Genomic DNA, 23428 nt, shown 5'->3' on the forward strand with positions numbered 1-23428 from the left:
CGGTGGCCTACCTCGCTGTTCGCAGGCGCCTAAGGGTGGCTAAAACTGCGCGCTGCACGCTGCACGTCACTTGTTTGTAAACCATGGTTTGTCGAATCCTATCGTCCTGGAGATGAGTCGTTTCCGTTTTCGGGGTCGCATTTGGGCGCAAGACCAAAGTTCCAAGATTGTCCCGAAAACATGATGACCACCCGCCCAGCTTGTCCGCAGCGCGCATGCCCCCTCCCCCTCCCCTCACCTTCCCCTTCCATTAACCGGCTAGCACTGCGCGGGTCGCCCGTTCTCGTGACTTCCAGTGGCTGCGATTACGCCACAGAAGCCAGGCAGACATTCCAAGTTTGTTATTCAGAGCCAGTGGATCTTCATCTTCATCTCCCAGTCGCCTTCACCACAATGACTACGCCCGTCGCACTTGTAAGTGTAAACTTTAGGAAAGTTTGGTTATGTGTGCTATGTCCAGTGGTCCAGTGAAAACTGTCAAAGTGACACTAGTATGTCAGTGCTGTGACAGCTCTTTCCATTAACCTTGGCACTTCGGTGTACAGAATTTTGCTGATGATGTGGGATCTGGATGATAAAGTTATCACAGCTATGTTCTTCAAAAAATCGTGGCCCTACCTGCAGGACTTAAAAAAATATCGCTATTTGTGAATAAAAAGTAGATATAAAATTAAAATGTCTTCTGAGAAACATTCTCAAAAATGATGCTTGTTTGATTCAACATCTAAGGTGTTTTTAATTATCTGCTGACTTGTGTCTTTGTGTTGTGCAACAGGTGACAGGATCGAACAAAGGTATAGGGTTTGGTATTGTGAAAGGCTTATGCGAGAAGTTCCCTGGGATCGTTTATTTAACTGCACGAGATGAGGGTCGGGGTAAAGCTGCTGTTGCAGAATTGAACAAGGTAAATACTGTGGTACATTTTAAATTTGCTTGGGGTGTTTAAATCAACACATTCGCATCATCAATCTTACCTTTACTTTCTTCAGCTTGGTTTGAAACCAGAGTTTCATCAGCTAGATGTTACCAATAAAGATAGTATTCTTGCTTTGAAGAATTTCATCAAAGAGAAGCATGGGGGTCTTGATGTCCTGGTAAACAACGCTGGCATTGCTTTTAAGGTAAGTTCCACTTTTGCAGATATTATACATTCTAAACAGTCAAAAGTTGTTCTTTCATTGTTCATTCTTTCATTTCATTGTTTTCCCTTCCAGCATGCAGCAACAGATCCATTCAGTGTTCAGGCTGAAGTAACCTTAGCAACAAATTATTTTGCCTTGGTCGACACCTGCCGAGAACTGTTTCCCTTGTTGCGCCCCCATGCAAGAGTTGTGAATCTGTCCAGTTCCGCTGGCCATCTTCTGCGTATTCCTGGAGAAGCAATTCGAAAGAAATTATTGAATCCTGCCCTCACTATTGACGAGCTGTCAAATTTGATGCAAAGCTTTGTACAGTAAGTTTAATCTCTGATATTTTTTTGTCAAGCATGTTTTATTCCTGTCTGTGTTAAAATTACAATGTTCTATTTATTTTTCAAAGGGCTGCAAAGGATGGCAACCATGAATCACTTGGTTGGGGAAACGGTGCCTATGTCGTGTCCAAAGTTGGTGTGAGCAAACTGTCATTCATCCAGCAGGCTGAATTTGACAAAAATGGCCCTGAGGACGTTGTTGTGAATGCTGTCCATCCTGGATATGTTGACACTGATATGACAAGTCACCAAGGACCACTGACAATTGCTGAAGGTATGATGAAGTGCTGTCCCATCTCTTATTTTAAATTTTTGCTCGTGTCTTGGTTGTTTTTCATTTGGTACCATTTTAATTTAAAGGTTCTGCTGCTGCTGTCTATCTTTCTCTGCTGCCTCCCAATGTGAAGGAGCCCCGTGGAGCCTATGTTTGGCATGATAAGAGGATCGTTGCCTGGGATCAACCAACACCAGCTGCAGTTTAGTGCTGACGCTCGTTTGTGAGTCATAATTTCCTTTGTCCTTGACTAACAATTCTCCAATCTGAACATAACCATCACCGGCAGCAATTTGTTGCTGACTGTGTTGTGTGAGTTGCGTCACTCTGTGCACTAATTCGTACTAGGTTTTGTTTATGTGGCATGGTTTGAGAATTCAAGGGTGAAAGAAACAACGTTTTATGGAATAAATGGATGAACAACATTCAATATTCTTTAATAATACCTTGAAAAATTCGCTCTTATACTTACACTTTGTATTCTTGCTAATAATGCTATCAAAATATATTTGAAAATAGTTGAGCAAAAGATCCCATTAGGAGTTACGTCAGCCATGGGATGTCACAAGCATTTATGAATGCATTAAATGTGCACTCATCATTTTTACAGTTATAAATCATTTTAAAACAAAAACTCAAAGACACATTCAGATAACACGTCGTTCAACACAAAAATGTTCATCTTACAAAAATTATGAAGTGATCTAAGATTATAAAATAGGTAGATTGCTAATAAATCCACTTCTTGCAATCTTTCAAAATGTATCACAGTTCTTCACTTTAGATGTATGGCTATAACTGCTCAAAACGCTAAAGCAAAAACATTACATACTATTAGTAAAATTATCCATGGCAGAAAATAATAATTTTCCTTATGAAATTTTCTTAAAAGAACTAATGGTTCTTTGTGGTTCTTTACAAACAGTTCTAGTCTAGTCTAATAGTCTATCACATAAGAGATGATTATGAAAGAATGTGGCAAATAAGCTATCACATTCACACATCACTAGCATTCAGAGAAAAACATAAGTAAATAGTACAGTAGTTATAAGACAGAAACGTAGGGTATGTTGTATGCTCTAGTATATAATGAAAACCAACAAACACCTTGGCAAATTTATCTCAAGTAATTGCTTTTGCAAATGTAAGATCAGGCTTCATCATCACTAATTTGAACTTTATGAGAATAAGAAACTAAAGTTTGAAATCAATAAAAATTGTCCTCATGGCATTGCATCAGTTTCTTCTTGTTTCAAATCACTGCACATTTAAACATTATATTGCATAGATTCAATGCTTCAATAAATAAATTTAATTCGCAGAGCTCACATTAAAAATCAGATGAGTTTGCTTAAATAAAACTTTACAATACCTTAAGATCAGACAAAAAGAAAAATAGCCACCATTCTTTTGCTTTTTCTTACCCTGCTTCACAGATTTTTGTCATGGAAAAATGGCTTAAATCAGTCTGTTTCACATATCTCTATTCACCAATTGGTCATCGCAAATTAATGTTTAAGTGTGTCTTAACCATCCTGGTAATAAAGGTGACAGCCGGGATTGGCTTTGTGGTCGACAGACGAATTCGAAGCACAACGTAGGACAGTAGTCGGAAAAGCAAGAATGATGACACAAGAGCCACAACATCCACCCAGTAGACACAGTGCTCCATCCCCATCTGAAACAGTCAGTAAAAATGAATTGTGTGAGTTGATGGTGACAAACTCAGAGGTAAACATAGTTTCAAGAAAATCTCACCTCTCTGAGCAGTTGCCGGGGATCCTGAAGCTGACAATACACTTCTGTGTCAGGACAAATAAGAGGTGCTCTGTTGTCACCATAGATGGACACTACAATACCCTCCAAACCATATCTTAGGTATGACAATGACATTGCCAAGCGGTAGTGTAAAGGAATTGCATTTTCATCTGAACCGTTACCCATTCCATAGACAGCAAGAAGCATGAATGGGACAGAAAATGCTGGCCCCACAAACATGCTGTTCTGTAAAAGTAATAAAATATGAATATTAGCTTTCAAGGAAGTACAATAGCGAAACATTTGTATTTACAGAACTGTAACTTACGACAATATTTAGGGCAGAACCAATGATTAGTCCAAAGCTCTCAGATACAATGGAGACAAGAAGGCAAATGACGCAGAACTTGATACAGCGCATTGGCTCAAGAGGCTGGTCTGTGATGGGGTAGACCAGTGCTATGTACAAGAGCCCTAGAATGAGCTGAAATGCAAAAATGCTGATACAGTGGACATTGTACATAAATTAAAAAAATGACCTTAAATGTATGTTGATAAAATTTACCTGTGTGGGTAGTCTTGCAACTGTCATGGCGCAAAAGTAGGCATTCAGGCTGTACCATCTATTGAAGTACTCCCGCTTAAGAAGTTGAACCTCCTCAGGAACTGGGAAGAAACAGAAACATGATACACAATTCTAACTCGACACTAAGAAATCACATAGCAAAGAATACTAAATGCTAGTTTGAAAAGCAAATTAAATGAAGATACTGACAAGGCATAAAGTATACTTACATCTTAAGAGAACTGGCAGCATGGGAATGTACATGAATACAATAATGCATGTAAAACAAAATCCAAAGTTAAAAATGGTTTTTGATCCGTCATTTCCCATTTGGTAAAACAGCATTCCACATATTAGCGCCACAAAGAAGTGCATTGATGTAACCAGTAGTAGGTAGCCCTGAAACAATCAATAGAAAAAGTGTTAGGAAGTCATGTAGGTTTTATAACGAGAAACATAATTTGCCAATCTAAGAACTCAGTACTTACAGAATCTCGCCAAATTTGCAGTAGCATTCGGTACATTAAAATTCTGAACTGCAAGAAACTTGAACTGCTGAAATCGTAATTTTCACTGGGAGTTGTATTTACTATGTCTGTCCTGGAACCTATCAATGACAAAGGAAAAGTACAACAATGAGTGTTGTGTGATGATTTTAGGCGAAAACCTTATCGCTGACTGGGCAACTCACTTTGATGTTGGAGGGTCCGCGGGTCTTTGCACCACCGGTAGCACCGCCCGTTGTCCACCGCGGCGGACATTCTCTCCGTGTGGTTGCCGTACTCGCCGCTGGCCGCCTCCACCACTGCAAAATTAAAAACGACATGAAAGGATGAATTAAAAATTCATACCAAAACTCGCAAAAATGGTAAAAAATGGGTTTGTGGCGTACTGAAGTCGGCCGGGTTGTAGGTGGTGGGGCAGTGCAGGTTGAGCGAGGCGAGGAAGGGCACGATGTCCCGGCCCTTGCCCTGGAAGACGCACTGGCCCTCGCTCACGATGTACACGTGGTCGAACATGTCGAACAGCTTGGCGGACGGCGTGTGCACGCTGCAGATGACGGTGCGCCCGCCGCGGGCCAGCATCTTGAGCAGCTGGATGCACTGCGAGGAGGACAGGTCGTCCAGGCCCGTGGTGGGCTCGTCCAGGAAGATGACGGGCGGGTTGTTGACCAGCTCCTGCGCGATGGACAGCCGCTTGCGCTCGCCGCCCGACAGGCGCGACGTGAGCGTGTTGCGGGCCTTGGTGAGCCGCAGCATGTCCAGGATCTCCTCGATCTGCAACGGCCGCCGCACCGTTAGAGTGGAACCAAGTGGAACCAGCGCACAGTAGGCCTTAAGACCGATGAAGGCGGTCAAAATCCCGAACGCGTTTTGAGCTCTAGAGTCGCAAAATGGGACTCGAACCGAACGTGTGACCTCACCAATGGATTCCTCGTTCGGAGAGGAATCCATTGATGGGGTCACACGTTCGGTTCGAATTCCATCTATCGACTCTGGAGCTCAAAAAGCGTCTAGACTTTTGGCCGCCTCCACCGGTCCTCTGGCCCACTGTGTGGCGCCCGGAAGGCAGGCAGGCCGCTCGACCGCAGCGCCGCGAGCGCCTACACCATAGGCAACCCATCCGACACCGCCGGGTCGGCGTGTGGCGGCGTGTGGCGGCATGGTGGCGGTGACGGTGGCTCGGCTCGGTGGCGTGGCGTTTGACCCGGCGAAAGAGGGTCGCGCGGCGGTCGTGCCGCGTCGCGCCGCGTCACCAGAGCCAACCAGAGGCAGCCAGAGGCAGCCAGAGGCAGCCAGAGCCTTGCACTTACCGCGGTGCGCTTCTGCGCCCGGCTCAGCGTGTTGCCCAGCTTGAGGTCGGCGGCGATGGTCATGGACTCGAGCACCGTGATGTGCTGCTGCAGCAGGTCCTCCTGCATGATGTAGCGCGACAACTTGCGGAACACGTCGTTGTCGCGCGGCCGGCCGTTGATGTTGATGGTGCCCGTCGCGTCACCCGTCCTGGACAGAGAGAGAACGTTAGAGAGAGAGCCGCACTGCACAGTGGGCTAGAAGACCGCGTGAAGGCGGCCAAAACTCTACACTCGTATTGAGCTCCCGAGTCGCGAAATGGGACTAGAACCGAAAGTGTGACCCCACCAATAATGGACTGCTCTCTTTGTATCCATTGGTGGGGGGTCACACGTTCGATTCGAGTCCTGTTTTGCTACTCTGGAGCTCAAAACACGTCTAGAGTTTTGGCCGCCTCCACCGGTCTTCTGGCAAATCCACTGTGCACTGGGCGGCCGGCGTAACTGGTGGGGCAGGACGTACTTGTAGCCGGCCAGGACGTTGAGCAGGGTGGACTTCCCCGCCCCGGAAGGCCCCAGGATGGCGGTGAGCTCGCCCGACCGGAAGAGCCCCGACACGCTGCGCAGGATCATCTTGGAGCCTGCGGCAAAAACAGAAAATAGGGCAACGTTTATTCAGCAGCCGGGCCGAGCGAAAAAGAGAAAGGACTTTCAGTGTACACACATGTGTGTGCAGCAAGCAAAGTATTTTTCTTTAGGAATCTTTTGCTATTCCATTTTATGACCGAAAAAAGGTGAGTGTTGAGTGGAGGCGGCAATCGAAGCTCGACAGTCGATACAATCGAAAGGACGCACCTTGCGGGCACTTCCTTGTGCATCGACTCGCCGTGAGTCACGTCTGCGCGTGCGGGGGCGTGCGGGGGCGCGTGGGTGGTGGAGGGGGAGTGTGTCAAAGTCGAATCGAGTGGCCGGCCGCCCTCATGAGCGCATGGCCGCGTGGCGATAACGGCCTGGCTGGGACCGACCGGGACCGACCGGCCCGGGACGGGAATCGCCAGTCTACAACTTTTTTGTTTTTGTTCCTCCGTCTGGCGCGGCTGGCGCGGGCCGCGGGCCGGGCCGTCTGCTCCGCGTCGCACAGTGGGCCAGAAGACCGGTGGAGGCGACCAAAACTCTAGACGCGATTTGAGCTCCAGAGTCGCTAAATCAGGCTAGAACCGAACGTGTGACCCCACCAATGGATTGCTCTCCGAACGAGGAATCCGTTGGTGGGGTCACACTTTCGGTTCGAGTCCTGTTTAGCGACTCTGGAGCTAAAATCGCGTCTAGAGTTTTGGCCTCCTCCACCGGTCTTCTGGCCCACTGTGGGCCGGCCGGGCTAAAGTGGATCACACAAGGCGAGGGCCGAAGTAGCGCGCGGCATGCCGGCATGGGTCGTCCGTAATAAGGGATTTGGTTTACGTCACGGCACTGCGGGTTGGGGTTGCGGTGAGGCACCTTAGGGCACGCCTGGCCTGCCTGGCCTGCCTTGCCGCGGCGCCGCCCCGCCCCGGGTTTCTCTATTCCATTAAGCCCCGCGCAGCCTCGCGCCTCGACACTCCTAGGCTCGCGCACCGCGCAGCGCAAGTTTCTCATGAGGCGGTGCGCCGGGCTGCGCCGGGCGGGACTGGCCTAGCCAGACTCGCTACACTCTCCGGACTCAGGCGCCCTGGCCGGGCTGCGCTGGGCTGCGCTGGGCTGCGCGCTCCGCCCGGGCTTTCAATTGGCCGCCAGGGCTTGCGCAACGCAGCAGGAAGCGACTAAAGCAAAGTGCCAAGTATTGAGCAAAGTTCATGGAGTACCAAGCGCCGCGAGCGAAGTGCCAAGTGACTCATTGTAGGAAGGAAAGTGTCGGAAACCGAGTTCGTTCACAGCAGAGTACCAAAGTACCGAGGAAAGTTCCCGGCAACGCTCTTAGGGAAGTCCCATCCCCACGAACGCTGTCGAGGGCTCAGGTTAGAAGCAAAGCCCCAGCGAAAGACCAATGTAGACAAGATTGTCGAAGAGCGAAGCTCAAAGCTACCGACGTTGACACGGCCCCGCCCCGCCCCGCCCGTCGCGTCCCTGTCTGAGCCCCGGCTGAAACTACTTCCCCCACCAGGCGGCCCAGACCGCCCCATCTGCATCTGCCTGTTTTGGTTGACTCATCGCGTCGCGTCGCGGAGTGGATTTCATCTGTATCGTGGCTTGGGTTGCGATATCGTGAAGCAACGGCCGCGCCTCCGCGCGCCTTGTGCATATCGGTGGATCGAAAAGTCGCGCGTTATCGATCAGTCGATGGTGCCGCCAATTTGTGTCGCCAAACGAGGTCTGGGAATTCATTTTCGCGGCTCCGCGAAACCGCACTGACTTAGTGAACGGAATCTGCGTTTCGGCCGAGTGTCTAGCCCGGCCTGCACCCAGTGGAGGGAGATTTGAAGTCAAATGCCACCACGTTTTGGCTTCTGGGTGTCATTTTACCTGCCCGCGCTAGGTGGCGACCTGCTGCTTGGGCCTTCCCCCTCCCCTCCGCAGCGGCGCATAGCGCGGCTCGTGCGGGTGGTGGGCGAAGTGGAAAGCACCTCGGTCCAGACCGTCCCCGTCCAGACAGCAAAAGCGTGTTGCGGTCGGATGGTAAGCAGGCATAAGCCGCACGCGAGACGGAGACGGCTCGGGCCGACAGGCGCCCCGCCTTATCGAACACGCCCGGCGGCACAGCGACGACGCGGTCACATTGTGGTCACTTTGCGGTCACATTGTCATTCCGCGGCCCGGCACCGAGCGCGAGGAACGCGCCCCACAGTGGGCCAGAAGACCGGTGGAGTCGGCCAAAATTCTAGACGCGTTTTGAGGTCCTGAGCCGCTAAATGAGACTCGAACCGAACGTGTGACTCCACCTGTGGATTGCTCTTCGAACGAGGAACCCATTGGTGGGGTCACATATTCGGTTCAAGTCAAATTTAGCGACTCTGGAGCTCAAAACGCGTCCCGGATTTTGACCGCCTCCACCGGTCTTCTGGCCCACTGCGCGCCCAAGCGCTCCATTCTGAGGACATTTTTGCCCACTTGTGTGGCAACGCTGCCCCTATCATGGCGAAGGACGAAAACGGCCGTCTGGGAAGTTAAGTTGGGAGTGGCCTGTGTTGTGGCACCCCTGCCTGGCGTGTCGCCGGGCCTAGGCCGGGCCTGAAGGCCTGAAGGCGGGCGAGGCGGGCCGGCCCGTCCAGGCAGTTCGCGCCAAAAGACCGGTCTCTAGTCTCGAGGCAGGACGTCTCCAGACGTCTCGCATCGCTGAAGCCGGCGGCAACCAGTAGGACACTACCGTGTCAGTCGGCTACTCGCGAAAATCCATCTGTCCCCGATTCGACTGCCACTCTTCCTTTTGGAATAGTTTGGGTTGCGCGCCTTTTCAGTCTCTGCTTGCGGGCTTGCTAACCTCGAAGAAACCCTTCGCGAAAATCATAGTACTACTTCTGCACACACTCTGGCTCCAAAAGAATCAAGTGCATACAAAATATTTAAAGAAAATATTCAAAAATAAGTTAAACTAAACATTTAAGAAAATTTTTGAAAAGTTTCCAAGAGAGTCGTAAAATGTCGAAAAACTAATCGCTTACTTCCCTCCTCTCTGAAACTTTCAAAGTGAAATCACGGCGGCGCGCTTTATGTCGTTATTGGCCCTCCCGGCAGTGCCCGGCGGTACGGCCGCTGCGCCAGTGTACGCGCGGTACGCCAGTCGCGAGACGCTGCCGGTGCCGGCCGGCCGGTGGTGCCATTAACTCGCAAATTCGGAGCTAAAAAAACGAATCGAGAGTCTCGGCGGAGATTTAGCGCCACGGCCTTGGCCCCTCGGCCCGCCCCGGCCGCCTCGCCCGCCCGGCCCGAGACGCCGCAATGATCCCCGAGGAGGAAGCGGAGCCGAGCGGAGTCGCCTCCGGCCGGCCGGCCGGCTGCCCATTGCCGCTTTTGCAGTGACTGACGCGCCGACCGCGCGAACACTGACCTGCCCTGCCCTGCCCTGCCCGGTCAAAGCCGGTTGGCCAGAGCGCCTGAAGGAATGCGCACGGGAAAATTCCATCTCTCGATCACGTGTGTGGGGGGCACTCGCACGCGTACGTGCACGTGGGTACGTTTGCGCGCCTGGAAAGGACTTTATAGTGCGCTAGAACAGTCGTGATGATGTTTTTTTCTGGCCGCCGGTCGTGGAATAAACCATCATCCGTCGAAACCGACGGGCCGACGAGTCGCTTGGCTTGGCGTACCGCAAGGCGCTAGGAACAGCCGAGTGCACAGTGGGCCAGACGACCCGTGGAGGCGGTCAAAATCCCGGACGCGTTTTGAGCTTTAAGGTCGCTAAATGGGGATCGAACCGAACGTGTGACCCCACCAATGGATTTCTCGTTCCGGCGAGGAATCCATTGGTGGGGTCACACGTTCGGTTCGAGTCCCATTAAGCGACTCTCGAGCCCGAAAAGCGTCCGGGATTTTGACCACCTCCACGGGTCGTCTGGCCCACTGTGTACGCCGTTGTCCTCGACGATTGAGTGAGCGATTCAGGACGCTAATTGCGCTGATTCGCGCTGACTCTCTCGCACCCCTGCGGCCCTGCGGCGCGGCCCGCGAGTGCAAGAGAGACAACGCGATATGCGCGGCATGCGCAGTGCAGTGCAGCCTGACCCACTTGTTGGACGGCCGAGATATCGCGGCCAAAAAATTGGAGCACCGATACGACGCTTTTTTGTTTTTATTTTTATTTTTTTGCGGACTGTACTACTTGGCGACATTGCCAGGCATCGCCGCTAGCGGCATCGGCACGCGCTGCAAATTCGGATCGGAACGCTTTTGGGCAGAGCGAGCCAACTTGACGGAGAAAAATAAGCAAAAATTGACCTGTTGATCTTTTGTCAACGGCGAGAATTGCGAGCGTCGAATCGAAATGTGACTGGGGCCTGTCGGGCCGCCGTCCCGCTGGAACTAGCCATCACTGCCAGAGTGACTTTCACATTCGCCGCTGAATGCGAACGTGAATGTGCAGGTCGCTTTGCAGAGGAAGTAGGCCAGGCGGTTCTTCAGCGGGCATAAGACGGCCGAAGACCCTTACACTGCCGCGGCCTAGCCCTTCGCTTTGTTTCGGCCTCGAGTGCCACAAACCCAAACCCGAGCATGTGGCACAGGGCCCGGCCCGGTTTCTGCCGAACCCCGGCGGGTTTGCAAAGCAGGCACACTTCGCCGTCGCCTGGCAAGCCGTCGACTTGACCTTTTTGGCAGTGTGTCGAATTCAATCGAACCAGGACTGACGTTACATTCAAGATTCACGAAGTTGAGTAAAAGCTTCAATAACTGTCCTTGCTCCGGGGGTGGGGGGAGCCTCGGCTGCTGGCTGATTCTGCAAAGAGTTCGGCCGCTCTGCCTCTCTCGCACCCTTACGGGACACCGCGTGAGTGCGAGAGAGACAGAGAGAGCGCGCTGACCGATAACCCCGACGGGCGGAACTCGAGTTGACGATGAACGGTCACTGGCACCGCCGCCTGCACTGTATTTTTCAAGTTTGACGCGATCGTTCGGAGCGTTCCGAACGCTGGTACTGGTGTGATGTCGCCAGAAAAGTAGGCAAAAAGGACGCCAAAAATACGGGTGTTCGACGAGCTCTGCGGCCACCACTTTTGCCAGGAGTTGCCTAGGTCATCGCCCCCTCGGGTGTTTGGCCTCCACTTTAGCCTACTTTTCCGGTCACACTGCTGACGGAAATGCTTGTTTGAACTGAATCACCTGGCATCTGCTTTAGTGGGTCTCGAGGAAGGTCTTCTTTTATTTTTTCTACCGGAACTCGACTCCAAAACGCGATCGGAACCTCCGATTTAGACACGTGGCGGTCACGGGGCCAACCAATCCTAATCCTATATTTGCGGTCTTTTTTTATTTCTATTTTGGAAGACGAAGTCTCTCTGGAAGTCGCAGCGACAGGACTATGCCCTAAGAGAAAAATTAAGAAAAAGGAACGGGTTTGGAGTCGGACGGCTGGCTCGCCACCGCCGCCCAGAGATGCGCAAAAAACTGTTTACAGCCTCGCATAACAGGTATGCCGGCTCGGAACCTAAAAGGATTCGCCCGTTTGAAGCTCTAATGCTGGATGGGAATTTAGCTGGCTTGATAGGCAACACCCTGCAAAAAAAACCAACTCGTACTTCTGGGTTTGAAACTCAAGGTAAAAATTGCGAGTGTTCGTACAGCCCTAATCTTTAAAAAAATTGAATTTGATATTAGGTTTTGAAAAAATTGTTACCTAAACTAGTACCGCCTCCAATGTGACTCGAACCACGGATCTTCATCCGCGTCAGAGGTCGTTAAGGCCCAATCTTTGTTACCAAAATAGAAAGAGAGATCACATTATAATGTACGCTCCTAAGCGCGGTGCCTAACGTTGTGACGTCGCATCCACTCCTTCCAAATTACGTTGGTCAGGCCCAATCTAATCTTTCAAGCTGCGCGTGGACCAGACGATAACGCTCCAAAAGAGAGGCAAAACAGGAAAAAAAGGAACAACAAAAGAAAAAGCTGTCACCGCATTTTTAAGACACGCGTTGAGATAAGGAAATAGGGTCGGCGTGGCCTTGCCGGCAATCGAATTCGATTAATCGAATCGATGGGCGAATATTTTTGTCGTTGTAATGCGTTGCATCAGGGGACCCTCGCCAGAGGGAGACTGTCTGGTGAAGACCGGAAAGGGGAAAAAGGGAGTATTGGCACGTTTAAACATTTGTTGGGCTTCCCTGGGGGCAGATGCTAGGACAAGAAACATTTGTGGCAGTGCCCGTTGCAAAACTGGAGCCTCCTCGGGCCTCCGCCAGTGTACTTGCCAGTGACAATGCACCACGAAGAATGCCCACACGCCGGCCACTGCCTACGGCTGCCTACGCAACGATCAATGGAACGGCCCTTTGATTGATCACGCATTTCATTCCGACTCCTTGTGACACTGACTGCGTGAGGGTCGTCTCCGTTTCAACTTGTCCCACGCGCTAGACGCGCGTTTTGACAGTGTCGCTACGATTATGACAGCTTGGCACTGAGATTGAAACCGAGATTGCGGCCACTCTTTGTTTTCGGGCACATCGGACGCGCTTTTCGCCAAATTTTTAGCTTTTCGCGGAAAAAACCTTGTCGATCTTATCAAATGGCGAACGCTGGAATGGAATGTTGTCTTTTTTTTGCCGAGTCAGCAGAGCGATATCGAGCATCGCTATTCGTGGCTCTGTCTCTCTCGCATTCACGGGGCGGCCCGCACGGGTGCGAGAGAGAGCGATGAATCGCTGCGCGGAATCGGGCTGTCTACGCAGGCGCCGCCAGGTCGTTCCCTCCGCGAGGTGGCAGTGGCGTGGCGCCCCGCCAATCACGTCTCGCTGATCTCGTCGCCATGGCAACCGCAGTGAGTTCCGGCGGCGCGGCACGGCGAACAAGCGCCGGAAGGCAGTCAAATGGCGCCGCCTCGGCGCTACACCGTATGACAGGGACCCTTACTGGGTCAAGGTTGCATTGGGTGCTGCAGGCCTGCAGGCGCTGCCCCCTCCCTTCCCCAGCCCCCCTCCCCCTCCCCCTCGGCTCGGCGCGCACCGGAGGACTCCAGACGCATGGTCACGGTGTCACTCAGCTGATGGCTCAGTTTCCCAGTTTCCTGGCAGAGAGAGAGAGAGAGAGAGAGAGAGAGAGAGAGAGAGGGGGGGGGGAGAACGACCTAGTTTTTCTGAACTACATTTAAAATGCTCAAATTCCTTGCTGAAGTTTTTGAAAGTGACGGGGTGTGGTGCTGCTACACCAGTAGTCGAGACAGAAATCTCGTTGCGCAGGCACGACTGGTCTAATCGAGTAATCGAATGTCGGCCGGCGAGACCGACACTCGAATAAGTGGCGCTGAGCCGCGCTGAGCGATCGCCGCACATTCACCAGCAGCCAGTGCATTGGTCATCGCGCGGCTTAATCGTGTTTCTAGTGCGCAGCTGCCCGTTCGCAATTATTTCGCAGCGTGGTAACGCAGTCCGCCGCGAAACGACTCGAATTGGACGTTTGCGCGACTGCACGCGGCCCTCGCCCAAACGTGCAATGCGCGGGCCGTGCCGCCTCGCTGCGAAAAGAACGACAACAACAACAACAACGACTTTCCTTCTGGGGAATGAAATGAAATCTAAAGCAGATCGCGGCGAGGATGCCGCGCGCAGTAGGTCGGGCGAGCGGACGGACAGAGGGACTGCTGCAGACAGACAGACAGACAGGCGCGCCGTATGACCGGGGCTGACCTGCCTAGAGAACCAAGGCCGATAGTGCATCGGCACGAATAGGTGTGCAATTCCTGATCGATGCACTTCCTGAACAGACGGCCGGGCGGACAGATTGGAAGACGGACGGACCAGCAAGGACTGGAACTCTTACGTCACTGGCCATGGAGAGGGCAAAACAAAGACCGTTTACAAAGGACACGTAAATCTCAAAAATGGACCGGGGCAGGTTCGAGGTAAAGAAAGCAAGTTTTCGGTCATAGCTTTTTTTTTGTGTGTGTGACTGAGGCGGGAATCGAAGCCGGGCGCGGGGCGTAAGGGACAGTCGTCCAGGCCGATCAGACTCGGTCGTTACGTCACGTGGTCGGTTGCAACAACGGTAGCGGGAATAGACGGCCGAGGGGCAGGCAGAGCGGGCGGAGCAAAGGTCGCTGGCGCCTGTCAAGTCCGCGGTAGGCAGCACCGCCACACTCGCGAGTCCCGCGGCCCGGCCCGCCCAGGACTCCGCAGGCGGCGGTTGGAGCCACACCCCGAAACAATGACTTCTTAGATCTAGAAAAAAATTAACTTTTTTTTTGTTTTCTTTTGTCGTTTTTTAGATCCAAGGAAATGAAAAATCAAGAGGTTATTTTTCTGGGTGCAAGCCAATACAACTTAACATTTTTTTGGCGATTTTTTTGGAGCTTTATCATGTAGCTAGCGATGAAACAAAATTTGTGAAAAAGGATGACAAAAATTCAAAATTTGATTTCAAATTTAAATAAAATTCAAAGTTTGATTACAAATTTAAGAAAAATTTAAAATTTGATTTCAAATTTAAGTCAACCCGCGCTCAACTGTTGAATCTCTTTCGAGATGCAGGCACTCGAAATGGGCGTTAATGCACTCCCTGGCCGACGCGAGTTTTCGTCCTTTTCCCCGGCGGTTCTCTTTCACCTTGACCCTGAGCGGGTCCTGCCCGCGCCGCGCTAACGCCGCGCGCCGGGGAGGCACTTGTCGCCGCGCTGCTGGGAGGCTGCGGGGGCCTCATTGAAAAAAACAACAAAATAGTATGGTAATCATCGGCCCGAACAATGGCGGGCATTACCATAGGAAGGAAATATGACATGTGCGTGGCCTCTCCGAGAAACGCGACGAAAAAAAGGCGGGCCGCCGCCAAGGACGATATTGAAGGCAGATGTTACAGATTTTACTGGCTTCCACCTCGTTTCTGGCTCGTTCGGGTTTCAACCTGGCCGTGTTATGGTCATTAGGGCTTTGGGACAAAGTCGCGAGGAATACAGTGCGCGGAACCAGTCGGGCCAACGTACATCTTAAATCTTTTCGATCTGTTGAACTTCGCTGCTCCGCTGTGCCGTGCGGACATTATCTTGGCACATTGTGGTAACTTCCTCGACTGTGCGGCTCAGCGACTCAAGAGAAACAGTGTCGTCGAATTAACCCGTTGATGCCTTTCGAAGCGAGTCCTAGCCGTTCCGGGAAGCGCGGTTCTGTCTGCCTGTCTGCATGTCTGCACAGCGCGCGCCGAGGTGTCATCACTCCTCCACTGAGTGCTTCTCCGACTACTTCTTTCGGATCCTGCACCTTTCGGGAGACTCGCAAGAGGCGACGCTCGCGAACGCCAGCGCTACGCCAAAGTTCCTCCGAAACATTCTTATATCAGCACATTTTCAATTCACATCATGGAATAATAGTCATGAGGGAAGTCCGCAGACGATTTCGTCAAAAATACCAGTTTCGAGATCCGTGCCTAGCTGTTGCCCAAAAAAACGCGGCTGGCTCAGGAAGTGCAGAGGCCGGAAACGCTCGCGGAAACTCCCGCGGAAACGCAAAGCTATTTTTTTTTTCCTCATTTTTTTCCAGTGCCTCAGGCATCAAGCCTGCTGCTTCACCTCGAGTACGCCTTGTGTGTATACCGAAATGATTGTCGCATGATTTCCTGCTAGCGTCGTCGGTTTCGCCGGGATTGAAAACCGCGGGAAGGCAAGTCGGAGGCTCCCAGCCTCGCTCGCTCCGTCTCTCTCGCTCTCACGGAGGGCGTCGGACGGGCACCACGCCGTTTGATAAAGTATAGTCAAGCATGGCGCGGTTGCCGCAACGGTAAAGTCCGTCCGCGGTTCTAGTGCATCCCGAAGCTGCACTGCAATTAGGTTACGTCATAGAGCGCGTCTCGACGGCGGGCGGGCGGACGGACGGACAGACAGACGCGTTCGCAACAAGAACAACACCGCCATCAGCGACAAGCACTGTCACGACACTGTCCCTCGGGGAGCGTCGTTTTGGCGGGACGGCCGCAAACATGTTTTGGCGGCAACAGCGCTGCATGGCGGCACGCCTTGATGCCATGTCTAATTCGATACGCTCGAATGAGCAAAAGTAGCGTGCGAAATGAAGCTTGTGCAGCAAAACTCTTTCATACGAGAAAAAACAGTTCCAGAATTCCAGCAGCCAGGAAGGCGTTCTTGCTATCATGAGGAACATTCAAGAACATAGCAGAGTCAAGAACATAGCAAAGTCTAGAGCATTGCAAAGTCAAGAACATTGCCAAGTCGCGGTTGGAACGCATCTCCCTGGTGCTCGGTTCTGCGGACAACGGTTCGGAACTCAAACTGCCTCCCGGCCCAAAGGCGCGTGGTCGCCGGCCGGCAGATAGGGGTTGTGCTGTATCAGCTGTATTTGAACTAGAGAGGTTGAAGATCTTTCCCCCCTCCACCGGAGCAGCCCGCGCTGCCAAAGGCGCTGCTCGCGCTGCAGGTTCACGGGGGCAACCAGATAATGGCTCCGTCCAAATTGTTATTGCGGCTAATACTCGTGCATCTAATAAGGCGATAAAGGCCCAGCAATGAGCTGAGCATTGTCGCGCACAGTGGGCCAGAAGACCGGTGGAGGCGGCCAAAATTCTAGACGCGTTTTGAGCTTCAGAGTCCGCTAAATCGGACTCGAACCGACCGTGAGACCCCCGCCAATGGATTCCTCGTTTGGAGAGCAATCCATTGATCGGGTTACCAGAGGGAGAAGCAGCGCCCAAATTTTCTGCGTGTATGTGTTGTGTGTTTGTGCGTGTGAGTGAGCGTCCGACACTGTTTAGGGAGTATGGCACCTGGGGGCTGTACAAGGTGGTCTTCGCCTATGCCACGGGTCTCAGTGTGCGCGTATGTAGTGTGTGTGAGTGTGTGTGTGTGTGTGTGTGTGTGTGTGTGTGTGGTGTGTGTGTGAAGGTAGTGCTTCTGTGTGTGAGTGCTTCCGATTGAAGCAGCGTTCGACTGCGGCCTGGGAGGGGCGCGAAGCGCGAAGCGTGGGACATTGGAGTTGATTGACCTTGCGAAGCGGCGAACTCGTGCCGCTAGAAGGCGGAGTCGGCGAGCAAGCCGCCCAGGGGTCCGTCGGCCCTCGGGCCCGACTAGCCTATCTCTTCGACCAGTGCAGCCGCAATGGCAACACGCCGACGTGCGATTCGCAGCCAATCCCACCGCCAAGGACGCCACGTCGTCATCATTTCGGATTGAACGCAGTTGAACGCCCCGAATTTTCCGTGGCATCGAAGCTCCACTGTCACGGATGCCGTCGGTTACTGAGGTTCTTCAAGGGCTTTATTGTGGCATTAAGCTTAAGTTATAGCGCTAGCTCCAGGATTACTCCTCAGAGAGAGAGAGAGAGAGAGAGAGAGAGAGAGAGAGAGAGAGAGAGAGAGAGAGAGAGAGAGAGAGAGCGCCGTGTGGACAGGGGGCATTCATGTTCCGCCGGTGGCAGCGCCCAGCTCAAATATTGCCTTTTCCGCTATTTGCACTTTAAAAGGTGTTACAACCGCGCGGACGCTCGAACCAGGCCACGAGGTCGCCGGGCGCACTAACCCACTGCAACACTAGCAAACAGAAAAGAAAGTCCCCTGGAGCTTTTCTTTTTAGCCCTAAAAATAGAGCTCGGCGGAGAGCTGGCGGCGGCCAAAACTCTAGACGCGTTTTGGGCTCCAGAGTCGCTGAGCAGGACTCGAGCCGAGCGTGTGACCCCACGAATGGATTCCTCGTTTGAGAGCAATCCCTTGGTGGGGTCACACGTTCGGTTCGAGTCCCACTCAGCGACTCTGGCGCTCAAAAGGCGTCCGGGACTTCGGCCGCCACTTCCACTGTGCCAGACTGCCTCTCGACTTACCGCTGCGGCCCTGCGGCACGGTGTACGTGAGGTCGGTGAATTCGATGTCGACGGGGGGCCGCTCGGGCAGGTAGGACAGCTCCCTGCTCTTGGTGCAGACGGGCGTCAGGGGCCGGGGCGGGTTGTCGTCGGGCACCTCGAGGACGCACTTGCCCTCCACGGGCTCGACCCCCGCCAGCCCGGTGTTCATGGTGATCATGTCCATGGCGACGGTCTAGCAGCCCCTGTGGGAAGAGAGAGAGAGAGAGTCATGAGGCGAGCTGGCAGTGCGAGCGAGTTGACGGCCACCTCGTTTCCACGAACTTCCGTTCGAAACCTTCGACACCGCCGCGCCGCGTCAACAAACGCCAGCTTTCCACCGCCTAGCAAATATTACGTTTTTGTGCGGCGGGCGCCTCGTAGCGCTGCGCCGCTACGCCGCTACGCCCCTGGGCCGGCGATCGCGTTGGAGGGGGAGGCGTCTAGCGGCCAGGGTGGATCCAGGGCGCCGGGTGATGTAAGCGCCAACCCGTTTGGCCGGCTCCAGATTTGAGCGCTGACTGGCAGCCTGCTTGGCCGCGGGCTTGGCCGAGGGCTCGGCCGAGGGCTTGGCCTGCCCGGCGCCTGGACAATGCAAGTCGACTTGGGCGCAGCCCGGCGTCGAACCGCCGAACCGCGCGGCCGAACCGGAACGCGCGGCGGGACTATTACGGCCCTTTCCGCCCGGCCGTCCGCATTCCCCGGCATGCCGGCCGGGCCTGCACTGTAATGATGATGCACGGCGGGGCGCCCGCCGGCCACGCCACTACAAACTTTCCCTTGCAGTGCGGCTGCATGGCTGCATCGGCCTGGATGCACATCCTCGGCACTCCCCGGGCAGCCTCCGCGACCCCACACTGTAACATCGCGTGGCTGTAATCGAAGAGGCTGGCGACCCGCGGAGTCGGACACCTCGGCGTCGTCCTGCCCCGACTGTCGTCCTCGTCGCGCTGAGAGTGCGAGAGAGACAGGCGCGGCGCTGCCGCCTGGCTGCCCGGACGGCCCGCTGCCATCGGCGAGGGTGGCCCCCCGTTGTGCGCCCGTCCTCGCTTTGACGCGTTTTACGCCCGAACCCTGGAAGGCCTGGAAGGCCTGGAAGGTCGCCAAGGGAGGCAACAGGCGGGACGGCGGGCAGCGCTTCGGATGAGGCAAGGCAGGCAAGGCGGGCTAAAGCGCTGGACACTAGCGCTGCACTGCATCGCTCCACCTGGCGGCATTTTCTGTTGAATTTTTTTGCGGTTGGTTTGGTGGCGAAACGTCGCGCTTGGAGCGAATCGAACGGCAAGGAGGTAGCGCGCTGTGCGGAAGCGCCTGTGCAATGCGCGGTAGGCAACCCGCCCGCACGGCTGTGTCGATTGCCTACCGCCCAGGCGCTCGGAGCGAACCGCCAAATGTGGCTGGCCGGGGCGGGGAGTCGAACCAGCGAGTCCGGTTGCCGACCGCGGGGCGACCGCGGGGCGACAACCTCAGTCGCCTCAAAGTCGTAACGGCCGGGTTAGCTTTTACAGCGCTGCAGCCTGCGAGCCTGCCCCGTTGCGAAATGAGAAGCGGTGGCAGCAAAAACAACAACAACAAGCACCTGGTCGTAAAGGATCATGAGCGAGACCTTCATTTGGAATAGCCACGCCCCTGGCGCTGCTCTGGAAAAACGAAAACAACTCGCCTAGGATTCCGGCCGCTCCGGCGTAACAGCCCGGCCGCCACGCTGCGGCACGCTGCGGTCGCCACCACGCGTGTACGATGATCGTCCGCGGCCCGGTGTGCGTGGCCACCGCCCCCGCCTCCCGCGGACGGCCGCACCGGATGCCCGCACCGGACGGCCGTATCGGACAGACGGCCCGGACAGACGCACCGGACGGCCGCACCGGACAGCCGCACCGGACAGCCGCACCAGACAGGCGCAACGGACAGCGCACCGGACAGACGCACCGGACAGACGCACCGGACAGCGCACGGACAGCCGCGCGACAGCGCACCGTGCGACGCTCCGACCTGCACCTTGCTCGCCGCTGCTCGCCGCACTGCCCGCTGAGGGGACGAGGGGCCCCGAGAAGGGCTTTACGAAACGGGGAACTAACCGGGCGGACGCGGAGCCACGCCGAGCCGCGCCGAGCCACGCGGACCGTGAGGCAACTACCCGCCGAACCCAAGGTGTGCCGATAAACACACTCCTGTTGTCGTTCCTTGCCGCACTTGCAGTGTGCTCGCGGGTGCACTTGCACCCCAGCCGAAACTAAAACTAACCACTTTTTCCTCGGTTTCTTTGGCGGAGACCAAGCGGAGACGTCTGGAACGAGTGTCCTTAAAATCGCAGTCTACTCGTGCCTTTGCTTATTTGCGAGGGTTTCATTGTCTGTCCGTTTGTGTCGCGAAGGCGCTGCACTTGCAGTGATCCCACCACAGCGGCGCAGGCGGTGCAGGCAGGCGGCGCACTCGCACGGCCTTGAACGGGATCAACAACTGGCCGCGGTGCGACGGGACAACGTCCTCCTGCGTGCGCCGCGCCGCCGCGCCTCGCGCACCTCGTGCCGGTCGATCGCCCGCCGGCTTGGAGGGGGGGGGGGAGTCCTATCAAGACGGTCCACAGTGGAATGGAAGACCGGTGGAGGCGGCCAAAACTCCAGACGCGTTTTGAGCTACAGAGTCGCTAAATGGGACTCGAACCGAACCTGTGATACCCCACCAATGGATTCCTCGTTCGGAGAGCAATCCATTGGTGGGGTCACACGTTCGGTTCGAGTCCCATTTAGCGACTCTAGAGCTCAAAACGCGTCTAGAGTTTCGGCCGCCTCCTTACCGGTCTTCTGGTCCACTGTGCGGTCCCTGGAAGATGTAGTCGCCATCGCCACTCAAGCGGGCCCGGCCCGCATTGATACTGCCAGGGCGCCACAAACGAGGGTACGCGCCGAGCGAGTGGAGGTGGGACGCGTTGCGACGCGTTGCGCGTTCAGTGTTGAGCCAGCCCGGCGGGAGTGGCGGCGGCAGCGCGGCAGAAAAGCCAGAAAACGGCCCCAACCTGTTTGTGCGGGCCGCGCCATGGCGACGCCACCCCCACCGCATAGACACACACTGGAGGAGATACACAGACAGGCTGACCGCGCGGCAGAGGGAGACTTGCTGACACACACAGCGCACACACCCACCCCCTGCGACAGCCCCCCCCCCCTCCCCATCGGAGCCCCGACCAAGGACAAAGAAAGTCTCGCCAGGCAGCCCCGCGCCCCGCCGCCGCTGCGCCGCCTTGGCTGCGCGCGTCGAGCGCTCGAACGCCGGTTCGATTCCTCGACGGCTCGGCTCGGCGTAGCTGTTCACTCTCGGTTCTTATTGGCGCGCCCGAACGGTACTCGGGGGTCTTCTTTCGCCCCTGCCGACGGGAAGGTCGCCGCTCGGCGCGGCCCGTTCCAGCGCGCGTGCATAACGACGATTAACTCGAGTCCCAAATTGTATTTCAGGTTCTCTTTATCCGTTGGCCAGCTTAGCGGTTCTAGCCATTGGCGCTACCCAGCTGTGGGGGACTGCCGGCATGCTGGCACCCGAGACAACAACTGCCGTGGTGGCTGCGACCCGCCGGGACCGGTCGGGGAGGGGCGCCTGCCGCGGGCGGTGGACCCGGCGGCCGCAGCGCTGCGCGGCACTGCGCGGCACGCCACCCTGGCAGTGTAGTCCACCTTCTCCCCAGCGAATCCTTGGCGGGGACTCCAGACTCTCCAGAAGACTCCAGACGGTGCACACGCGCACACGGAAGTCTGGAAAAGTCTGATCCAGCCGGCTAATGATACCGATAATACTCATATGAGCACTCCGGCGGCGCTTTTTCCTTTTTTGCTGTTGTGTCTGCGGACTGACGACGCTCTGTCTCTCTCGCACCCGGCGGAACGCCTCGCGAGTGCGAGCGAGACGGTCGAGCCTGCCGGCTTGTCGATGGAGGGCGTGCACGCGGCTGGAGTTCGGAAAGCACCCAGGCCCTATTTATAGCCGGGCAACCCCCTCTCTGTCCCTCCTTCTCGTCCTCCGCCCCCCTCCCCCCCTCCTTGTTCATCCAGCGCGTACACTGGTTAGACAAGTACAGGAGTACGGAAGGATCTGGGTCCGCCACCGCGCTGGCTGCGCCGGCCGCGCACAGTGGGACAGAGGGCCAGAAGACCGGCGCAGGCGGCCAAAATCCCGGATGCGTTTTGAGCTCCAGAGTGGCAAGACAGGACTGGAACCGAACGTGTGACCCCACCAATGGATTGCTCTCCGAACGAGGAATCCATTGGTGGCGTCACACGTTCGGTTCGAGTCCTGCTAAGCGACTCTGGAGCTCAAAACGCGTCCGGGATTTTGGCCGCCTCCACCGGTCTTCTGGTCCACTGTGTCGCGCTTGCCGTGCTGTGCTTCCGTGGAATGTCCCCCGGAGAGGCGTGCACTCCGTGCGCTTGGACTCGACTTGCAGTGGCGTGGCCCGCGTGGCACGTCGCGACGCGTGTATCACTGTATCACTGGCCACCGTATCGCATGGCAGTGCGTCGCGGCCAGCGGGGCCTTCTGCGGGCTTGCCAACTCCAACCAGAGCAGCAACTTAACTCCAACTAGCGCTTCAACTAGAGCAGCTGCCTGGCCGGCTCGGACGCACCCTGCAAAGACGGCAAGAGGCACTTTCCCGGCCCAGGCGTGGTGCACCAAGCCCAGTGCACTGGGCGACTGGGCGCACCGCACGGACTATGGCACGGCCGGCACGGCCAGGATCGGGTTTTCGGCACCAACGGCGGCGAGGGTTCGGGAATGATCGTAGAGCAGCGTGGGAACGGCAGACGGAAGGGCGCCCTTCGCGGCGGGGTCCTGCGGGGCGCGGGGGCGGGCGGGGGCGGGCGGCAGGACACTCGCAAACTAGGACACCGCCCTGCCGAGCCACCAGGGCCGGGGCTTCCGCCGCCGCCCGGCGAGCAGCCCAGCTGGCGCATGCTGGCGCAGCACGCCGTCGGCCTCCCCGTTGTTTACCTCGCGGAGGACGAGGATGACGATGACGATGTGGCCACTGGGGGGCGGTAATCCATGAAACTGAAGCACCAACGGGACGAACGCGGTCGGTCTACGCGCGCCGATGCCGCCGACAACACTGGCTCACTCGGCC

General features: G+C 55.3%; 2 protein-coding genes across 2 annotated transcripts; one reads left to right on the top strand and one right to left on the bottom strand.

Annotated features, from left to right (window-relative positions):
* Nucleotides 1–227: 227 nt before the first annotated feature.
* LOC117648155 (carbonyl reductase [NADPH] 1-like) lies at nucleotides 228–2170 on the top strand. The gene is made up of 6 exons (XM_034390412.1): nucleotides 228–414; nucleotides 776–904; nucleotides 990–1121; nucleotides 1215–1453; nucleotides 1540–1745; nucleotides 1832–2170. The coding sequence occupies exons 1-6, from the start codon at nucleotides 394–396 to the stop codon at nucleotides 1951–1953; spliced, it is 849 nt and encodes a 282-aa protein (XP_034246303.1). The 5' UTR covers nucleotides 228–393; the 3' UTR covers nucleotides 1954–2170.
* Nucleotides 2154–23428, bottom strand: LOC117648149 (ATP-binding cassette sub-family G member 4-like). Its single transcript, XM_034390402.1, has 12 exons — nucleotides 23296–23428; nucleotides 18298–18521; nucleotides 6384–6501; nucleotides 5882–6071; nucleotides 4961–5345; nucleotides 4760–4873; nucleotides 4557–4675; nucleotides 4299–4467; nucleotides 4069–4169; nucleotides 3832–3987; nucleotides 3504–3749; nucleotides 2154–3423 (listed from the first exon to the last, which is right to left on the bottom strand). The coding sequence occupies exons 2-12, from the start codon at nucleotides 18500–18502 to the stop codon at nucleotides 3244–3246; spliced, it is 1983 nt and encodes a 660-aa protein (XP_034246293.1). The 5' UTR covers nucleotides 18503–18521; nucleotides 23296–23428; the 3' UTR covers nucleotides 2154–3243.

This window comes from Thrips palmi, unplaced genomic scaffold (genome assembly GCF_012932325.1).
Source record: "Thrips palmi isolate BJ-2018 unplaced genomic scaffold, TpBJ-2018v1 HiC_scaffold_10, whole genome shotgun sequence".
NCBI classification, from domain to species: domain Eukaryota; kingdom Metazoa; phylum Arthropoda; class Insecta; order Thysanoptera; family Thripidae; genus Thrips; species Thrips palmi.

What these genes read in the sequence shown, in the direction of transcription:
- LOC117648149 (XM_034390402.1), bottom strand. Translation starts at nt 18,502, where the DNA reads ATGGACATGATCACCATGAACACCGGGCTGGCGGGGGTCGAGCCCGTG. An exon ending in TGCAAATTTGGCGAGATTCT is followed by an intron (nt 4,468 to 4,556) that starts GTAAGTACTGAG and finishes TGATTGTTTCAG; the next exon opens with GGCTACCTACTACTGGTTAC. An exon ending in GTTCTGCCCTAAATATTGTC is followed by an intron (nt 3,750 to 3,831) that starts GTAAGTTACAGT and finishes TTACTTTTACAG; the next exon opens with AACAGCATGTTTGTGGGGCC.
- LOC117648155 (XM_034390412.1), top strand. Translation starts at nt 394, where the DNA reads ATGACTACGCCCGTCGCACTT. An exon ending in TGACTACGCCCGTCGCACTT is followed by an intron (nt 415 to 775) that starts GTAAGTGTAAAC and finishes GTTGTGCAACAG; the next exon opens with GTGACAGGATCGAACAAAGG. An exon ending in CTGTTGCAGAATTGAACAAG is followed by an intron (nt 905 to 989) that starts GTAAATACTGTG and finishes TACTTTCTTCAG; the next exon opens with CTTGGTTTGAAACCAGAGTT.